General features: G+C 34.5%; 1 protein-coding gene across 1 annotated transcript; it reads left to right on the top strand.

Annotated features, from left to right (window-relative positions):
- Positions 1 to 5055: 5055 nt before the first annotated feature.
- On the top strand, positions 5056 to 8826 carry LOC100813750 (uncharacterized). The gene is made up of 3 exons (XM_006602542.4): positions 5056 to 5911; positions 7006 to 7551; positions 8298 to 8826. The coding sequence occupies exons 1-3, from the start codon at positions 5072 to 5074 to the stop codon at positions 8409 to 8411; spliced, it is 1500 nt and encodes a 499-aa protein (XP_006602605.2). The 5' UTR covers positions 5056 to 5071; the 3' UTR covers positions 8412 to 8826.
- The last annotated feature ends 654 nt before the right edge of the window (positions 8827 to 9480 follow it).

Genomic DNA, 9480 nt, shown 5'->3' with positions numbered 1-9480 from the left:
GATCTGCATATGGGTTTTCCAATAGTGATAACCCTCACCATTGAAAACAAAAGGCCTATTAATAGAATCTCCCTCAAGAAATGGAAAGTTAGATGAGGCCATAATTATTCTTGAAGTTTTTAAACTTTAGACAAGAATCCCGCTCTGATACCACTTGTTATTTATACTAGTTCAGCCACTTCCCGTGCCTATGTCCAGTCCTCAAGCAACCCACTTGAGATTTTCCACTATCTCTGTAAATCCTTTACAAACTTTGAGCACGCCTTGGGATCCCTCACCCTTGTGTTCAATATTCTCCAAGAAACAACCAGTCTCTTGAGTATAATTCTCACAATCCAAAAAATAATCAGTCTCTTGATTACAACTGAGTTTTTGAGATGAACAAAAAGATTTCTCTTCTTTAGAGTAGATGATACAAATTGAAGATCCTAGAGGAATTTATCTCTTTTAGAGATGATAATACAAATTGAAGTTCCTAGATGAATTCTCAATAGATTTGCAAATGTTTTCCCAATAGTTGTTGAGAGAGAATTTGACAATTAAGTTATCTTAGAACATCTTTCTCCTGCTTTTTGAAGTCAGACACACATATATATAGGCACATCGTGCCTTTTCAAAATGGTTTGAAGAGATGTGTCTTTTCAAAAAGCTTTTCTGAAATTTTCTCACTGGTAATCGATTACACAGTTATATTTTGAAGGGTCATGACTTTCCAAAGTATTTTTTGAAGTGTCATTACTGGTAATCGATTAAAGATTCAAAATTAAAATTTCAAAACCCTCTTTGAAAGTTGTTTGCAAACTTGTCTTCTGGTAATCAACTACACTAACTGGTAATCGATTACAAGTGTCTTTGATCTCTTGGAAACAATTTGTTTAAGGCAAAAAACTAATCAACCAGTGAGATTGTTTAAGGCCTTATCTTTTTCTTGATCTTTGTTTGCTTGACCTTGAATTAATCTTGAAGCAATACTTAACCTTGAATGTTTGATTATACTTTGGCATCATCAAAACCCTATACTCATACATTCATATTCTCCCCCTTTTTGATGATGACAATCATTATCAAGTAAATTTTTTTTTACATCACCAAAACCAGCATGATTCACATTCTCCCCCTTTTTTATGATGACAATCATTATCAAGTTAATTTTTTTCGGCATCATCAAAACCTGAAATCTGCATGATTCACAAGATTGAATACAATGATTCTTGCGAACAGTTTGCATTAATCATTGTATTGAATCTTGAATTGTCCGTTTGGACAGTTTGGGAAAAGTCATATTTTTATAGTACATTCAATCGTTAAGGTTAAGTTTATTTTCTTAAATTTGATGAAATAGCGGTACAATGCATTTCTCTTTGTTCTTTGAGTGCATACTTGATTGTTGTGGAATTCATCTCACCACTTTCATGTCATGTATTTGGAGACCAATGCGAAATGCTGCCGAAATTTTGTCAAATTTAAGAAAAGATACTTAACCTTGACGTATGAATGTACTATAAAATATGTCTTCCTGAATGGGATAGGGCCACACCTTTAATGAAAAAGTGAGATTTCCATGCATCAAAAAACTTTGTGAGTATCATACAGTTAATAATTAGATGAATCGAAGTTGGATGAATGCAAGTTGCATGAGCCCTTTGTATGATGAAGGTGTGGAACAGTTCTTGGAATTCGCCTTTGAAAGAAGTCAACCGGATGAGGATGGAAAATATTTATGTCCTTGTATAAATTGTTTGAACGAGGGATGACCACAACTTGACAACATACGGGGGCATCTATTGTGTGATGGGATTAAGAAGAATTATACGACATGGATATGGCATGGTAAATTGACAGACATGTAGAGGGACTCCCAATCTGAACCGGTTGATGTACAAATGGGAGATTACTTAGAGGAAATGATTTGTGATCTTGGACAAGAATCTTTTCAGCAAGCACAGGCCCCTATGTATGATACATTGCAAAGTGATTATAAGAAGCCTTTGTATTCGGGGTGCAAGAAATCTTTGACCCTATTGTCAGTGGTGTTAAGTCTGGTTAATGTCAAGGCCAGATATGGGAGGAGTGACAAAAGCTTCACTTCACTTCTTCAAGTGGCGCAGGATATGCTTCTAGAGGAAAACACTTTGTCAAAAAGTTACCATCAGGCAAAGAAGATACAATGTCCGATGGGTATGGAATACCAGAAGATTAATGCATGCCCTAATGATTGCATAATGTACAAAAATGAGTTTGAAGAAATGCACAACTGCCCCAGATGTGGGGTATCACAGTACAAAGTGAAGGATGATGATGAGTGTAGCAATGATGAAAGCACCAAGAAAGGCCTCCCAACAAAGGTGTTGTGGTATCTTTTGATCATTCCAAGGTTCAAGCATTTGTTTGCTAATGTAGATGACACAAAAGACCTTACATGACATGAAGATGGGAGAAATTGTGATGGAATACTCCACCATCTGGTTAATTCCTCTCAGTGGAAGAAGATTAATAATTTGTATCCAAAATTCGGCAAAGAGGCAAGAAATCATAGGCTTGGACTTGCCAATGATGGAATGAATTTGTATGGCAGTTTAAGTACCCAACACAGTTCGTGGCCTGTTTTGCTAGTAATTTACAACTTGCCTCCTTGGTTGTGCGTGAAGCAAAAATACATAACATTGTCCATGATGATATTGGGCCCAAGACAACCAGGAAATGACATTGATGTTTATCTCGGTCCCTTGATTGAATACTTGACAAAGTTGTGGGACGAGGGGGTTGTTGTGTATTTGGAAAGACCCAAAAAAAGGAAAAAAGTAAAACTTTCATATGAAAGAAGAGGTCGATATTGTTTGATCTTCCATACTTGTCTGATCTAGATGTTAGGCATTGTATTGATATTATGCATGTAGAGAAAAATGTCTATGATAGTGTCATTGACACACTTCTTAACATTCAAGGCAAGACAAAGGATGGTTTGAATACTCGCCAAGATCAAGTTGAGACGAGTATGTGAGACCAGTTACATCCAAGGTCTGCAGGTAGCTGAGAGACTAGCGAAACCAATAGATATGTCGAATCCTGACGTTAATTTGTTGTACCTGATGACATTGACCATTCCGCAGCTTTTCCTGAAGTCGTTGCAAGTGTCGTGGGATGCTAGCGTATTTGGGGTGTATAATGATAACTTCCCATTGTACATAAAGCATGAAGATCTTTCTAAAATAGCTCACAATGGTCAATGTCTGAGCATCTCTGTTATACAATTGTGGATTTTGTAAGTCACTTTGCATTATTGTATATTACCTAACTAATTGTTTTATATTTATGCATAATGTACTATATTTTAACAACAATAGACATATGACTGAGACAACTATGCGAGTGGGGAATGTCAATGTGTATGGATTCCTTAGCTTATACAAAGATCTAGCCAATTGCAATTTGAATCAGAAGATTATATTAAGAAATGAATGCATAATTCATAAAGAGATTGTACCTAGGAGCCTACTTGAATAGGTAAGTTAAACTGAACAAATAAATTTAAATCATGTATGCTTTATAATAACGTAATGTTGTCCAATGCAGTGCACATTGGCAACTGGTCGTCATTTTGCCTAAGGACAATGTTGTCATCTAGTTTTGTTCCTTGCACAATAGGCCCGACAACTACTTGAAATGAATTATTAACAGGTCAGTTATATTTTGTAATACATTTACTTTATGATTAGAATTTGACTTCAATCTTTGTGTTGTATAATACACATGCATGTTTCTCTTAATCAGTGTTTTGAAATGATTCAACGACAATCAAGGAAGTAAATTCAAGGCTGCTACTAGATGGATGGTAGTTAAAGTAAGTCATTTAAATAATGTTTCATGTCTTAAAAATTAAATTTTATTACACTTCAGTTAACTTTGAATATCTAAATATCCTATTCAATTTAGTGTAATAAAAAAAAGGAAGCACAAAGTGCGAGTACTATGTAGTGCATTGGATGTCAACAATAGTCTTAGGAGGTTTCAAGAATAACCCGGAAATGGTAATTGTTTACTTCACAACTAATTCAATTTCTTATAATTGTTATTATTTAGACTAATTTATTAACTTATGTGTTTTATTATATCATGTAGTATTTCACTCATCAAAGACCATTGAAACCAGAGAGAATGAAGACAATTCGCATTCAGTAGGCAAGAAACCAATGTTGTTTTTGAATGACAACATCGATTTTTTGAAAAATTGATATTATTATTGATTGACAACATCGGTGTTCATAATGTGCACTTCTAAATATTTTATTTTTTTCTTTTTATGATACAACATAGATTTTATACAAAATCGATGTTGTGTAATTTACTTAACATCGATTTTGGAAAACTGATGTTAACGTTGAAACTTTTAACCCAGTGATTTCAATATTAATTAATAATCGATGTTAAAAGTCTATTTTTTTAGTAGTGTTTTACTTGTGTCAAAAACCACAAATGTCCCCAACTCACCAGGTAAATGGAAGACTTATTCACAAATGAAGGTAAACAAATACACCCTTTTAATCTAATAAAATCATACGTATTTAACTTGAAATTTTATATTTTACACATCCTAATTTTATGTTTTTGAATGCCCTAACTTATTGTCATGTGAAGGTAAGTAAATGTATGGATAGTTTTACGTATATGAATGGATGGTCAAAGTTTTTTTTTTTTTGGACATAATGGACGGTCAAATTGATTCCATAAAAGTTTATAAAAACAAAAAAGCGGATTAATTAGGCAGAAATAGTTTCTGCTATTATTCATTTGACTTTCCAAATATTAATTGATAGGATTTCCTCATTGTTAATTATGACTTTTGATCATAGGAGGAGTAGGCTCACATATCTCGTCCGTTGCCACCTAAAATAAAGGAAAACGTTCAAGCCACTAACGACTGGCTCCACTAAGTATGCACTTACCTTCTTCAACAACAAATACAATATATTATATTATATTATATTATATTATATTATTATTATTATTATTATTATTATATATATATCCTTTCTACTTCTAATATTGCTCCAAAATTTTAATTCCGCCTCAAATGTCTTCTGGTGTGGACTCAGTTCGTGACCCTCTCGATAACGCATGGAAAACGCTTCGTTTCCCCATCATCAAACCCAGAGAGCTTCTCCTTTTGTTCCTCAAAGCGGGTATCGCCGTTTCAATGCTCTTAATCATAACCCTCTTTATCACTCTCTACAATCAACCTTTTTATCCTAACAACAACCACACAACCATGAAATACATGCTCCAACAGAAAACCCCTGAGGAAAAAGCCTCCACCAACATCTCCCACCTCCTGTTTGGCATTGGCGGCTCGTCTGCTACGTGGCAGACGCGTCGCCAATACTCTGAACTCTGGTGGCGTCCTGGCGCTACCAGAGGCTTCGTCTGGTTAGAAAGTCACCCGCCAGACAACACGACTTGGCCAGAGACCTCCCCGCCGTACCGAGTCTCCGGCGACACGTCGGTGTTCAAGTACACGTGCTCGTACGGGTCGCGCTCCGCGATTCGTATAGCAAGGATTGTAAAGGAGAGCTTCGAGTTAGGGTTGGAGAACGTGCGGTGGTTCGTCATGGGCGACGACGACACCGTTTTCTTTACCGACAACCTCGTCACGGTGTTGTCGAAATACGATCACAACGAAATGTACTACGTTGGAGGGAATTCGGAGAGCGTGGAGCAGGATGTTATACACTTCTACACCATGGCGTTTGGTGGTGGCGGGTTCGCCATAAGTTACCCTTTGGCGAAGGAACTGGTGAGGATTTTGGACGGCTGCATTGATCGTTACGCTGAGTTTTATGGGTCCGATCAGAAAATTCAGAGCTGCATCAGTGAGATTGGGGTTCAGGTCACCAAAGAACCGGGTTTTCATCAGGTATATTCTCTCTTTTTCTCTGTTTTTTTTTTAATAAATAAATTGGGTTTTTTCTGTTATGGTTTAAATCAATTTATGAGTTGGGATGATTTGGACTTCAAAATTACAATTAAAATTGATTAATGGGACTATGGGAGGTTGAATTGAATGAACAATTGGAGCCGCGCAAATCGCCATTTACCGGGGCTGATATGTACATACCAGATATCCGGTTAAATTGCATTTGTATTTCTGAATTTGAATAAATATATTAGTACAATGATAGTCTTTATCAGCGATCAAATCAAAATAGAAGTTTTAATTGAAAACGTCAGTTTATTGCTAAAAAGCTACCCCATTTATTTCATATTAATTGTTGTTTTAACATTAAAAATTATATTTATTAACATTTTCAGTTTTCAAAGAAATATAAATGTTATTTTGTTCTTCAAAAAATTTTATCTTGAAATATTTAATGATTTATTTGTAGAAATTAAGAGTAATGATATTTTTGAAAAATTAACCTCTTATAAATACTATTATCTTTGCTCCAAAAAATAAATAAATACTATTATCTTTTTTGAGAATAAATGTTACTTTATCTGTTCCAACATGATTATCTTCTTAGGTTGTTTCATAAAGATTTAGAAAACCAACAAACAAAAGAAATCAGTTAACCTAAGTATCATTAATTTATTAATTGATTTTTCTTTCTATCATTAATATTACAAAGATATAAGTAAAAAAATTATCAATGATGTTATACTAAAAGATAAAATGGAAATTATTTCGGGATAAATTTTTTCTTAATTATTATGAGATGTAGGAAGTATTATCTTGAAATAACTATTTTTTTTTATAATTGTTTTTTATAAAAATTATTTTTCTTAATTTGGGTATTAAAAAACACCTTAAATGTGAATGAATGAAACGGAAGGAGCAATCAATTTGAAATAAAATCATTACTTTAGTCAACAAAATGAAAAATATATTGTGGGTTGACTGATTATATATATTACTTAATTTAAATTATTTTACTTATTGGAGATAAAAATGTGATTTTGCTATTCTGTTAAAACTTTTTATATATATATATATATATATATATATTACAGGTAGATATACATGGTAACCCATATGGTTTGTTAGCGGCACACCCGGTGGCACCGTTAGTATCGTTGCACCACTTGGACTACGTGGACCCCATATTCCCCAACACGACCCGCGTTAACGCCGTTAAAAAATTAATAACGGCGTACAAAATGGATCCGGGTCGGACCCTACAGAAGAGCTTCTGCTACGACCTCCGTAGAAACTGGTCCGTTTCGGTGTCGTGGGGATACAGCGTGGAGCTCTATCCCTCTCTGCGCACTTCCAAGGAGCTCGAAACGGCGTTCGAGACATTCCGCACGTGGCGGACCTGGCACGATGGCCCGTTCACATTCAATACCCGACCCGTCAGTGTCGACACGTGCGAGAGGCCGCACGTGTATGTGCTGGATGGGGTTCGTAATGTGGATGGGGACATGACCCGATCTTGGTACAGAAAAACCGTGGACGCTTCGGGGAAGGAGTGCGCGCGTGAGGAGTACGCGCGGGCTTTGGAAGTTCAATACGTCGACGTTTATGCGTCGCGCTTTGTGCCGGACAAGTGGAAAAAGGTATGTGATTACGTGAATGTGACTTTTTCTGGGGCGTGTTTGACACTCCTTAAACGTGCTACTTGATCTGATTTTAAAGCTCCACTAATAGTGGTGTGATTTGTTTACTTGGGTAGAATACTAGAATTCTATTAAAATGAGATACAAGCCTATCTGTCTTTTTCTTTTTTTTGGTACGGTCATATGTTTAACGAAAATGTCTTGAAATATACTTTTTGGGGTGTATTTTTATTATAAGATGCTATTTTTATTTCTAAAAAACATTTTTTGAGTATTATTATTTTTGTTAAGACACATTCCTGAATTGTTTTTAGATTATACATGATATCTCTCATTTTTTCCCCTACACTAATCCTCTTAGTTATTTAAAAATATATTGTTAATTAAAAAGTATTTTTCTCTATAACATATTAAAACACAAAGGGGAATATAACTTTTTCTTAACCATTCAGTTTATTATGAAAATGAATCTTGATTAATCTAAAATTTGACCAAAAGATAATGAAAATTTGGTCAATAATAAGGAAAATTTGACCATTAATTAATTCCTCCAAAGATGGAACTAACGATTTAATCTTTAACTTTATCATTAACATGAATCATAATTTATTTTAAATTAATGGAAAACATTTTTTAAGATAAATTGTTTTTAATGCATTCATTGTGATCTTTCCAGAACATTTGCTTTCATGTATTCCAAATACTAATTGATGCCTAACAAGATTGCATGTTGGGTGAATGAGCAGGCGCCACGAAGGCAATGCTGCGAGATAATGGACGGCGCAGATGGGGTGAACTCTAGTGTGGTTCGCGTCAAGATCAGAGGGTGTCGTCGATTTGAAAGCGTGACTCCTTCGTAGAAAATTACAACAAAGAAGGAAATTGATTTGTATTTCATTCAAGTTTCTTGCGAATGGAAGACCACTACGAAGTGGGTCATCAGAAGACGCGTTTACTCACAAATATTCTACTCGATTTCTGCACGTATATAATGATATTGTGAGAGTAGAAGAGATTAGAGAGATTTCTGTAGAGTCAACTTGTCTTGAATGTTACTCATTCACAATTCTTTTTTTTTCATCTCTAATTTATGGAACACATTTTGCTAACTCCAAAAAAATATACGGTGACTTAAATTGGCATGAGATGATAGGTTTCCAAATATTAACAAATTAAGTATGGGAAAGTATTTAGAGGATTGTCAAATACAAAAAAAAAATGGAACTTATTCGTTTTTGTATGGACAAATTCGAAAGAATTTTTTGCCACAAGGGCTTTGAGTTCGACATTTAAAAGTGAGGGTTATTTTAGGTGAACCAATACTATGAAGTAATGAAGATATGGGTTTAAATATTATTCAAAGGTAGAATGGTTTACTAGGTTGCTCACCAAAACCACCTGCGTGGAATGGAATTGTTTAACGGTAATCGATAGTGAGTTGGGAAGCAGAAGTTCACCTACAAATGATATGTTTGGTGTGTATTCCAATGCTGATCCAACATATGAAAATAAAATAAACTTCAAAATAAGAGCCCTAATTTGTTGACAAAATTATTTTTGATTAACCGAATTGGAAACTAAACATGCATTAAGATATGTTGAAAACACAGTTATCATACCCTAATAATCTTTTCTTCTTCTATGTCGGGTTTACTCAATCTGAAAAGTTGTCCTGTAATTTAATCATTTGTTTTGTACTGTTCTTCTGTTGTATCTTAATGCTTTTTTTATTTATATAAGAGAATCATTTAGTTTGTCGATTATATGAGAAACATAATAATAAATTATAGTCGCTCAATGTAACAGATTGGATCTATAAGATCCAACACGAAATTACATTTTCTCTAAAACAAAAGTAGGAAATATCAATCATCTTAGGGTGAAAACCTTGCACATGTAAGCTTAAGGTTCATTGAGGTTGTCCTTGAA

The sequence above is a fragment of the Glycine max genome, chromosome 18 (genome assembly GCF_000004515.6).
Source record: "Glycine max cultivar Williams 82 chromosome 18, Glycine_max_v4.0, whole genome shotgun sequence".
Taxonomy (NCBI): Eukaryota; Viridiplantae; Streptophyta; class Magnoliopsida; order Fabales; family Fabaceae; genus Glycine; species Glycine max.
The sequence above is the reverse complement of the archived record's forward strand: the minus strand, read 5'-3'. Positions and strand labels throughout refer to the sequence as shown.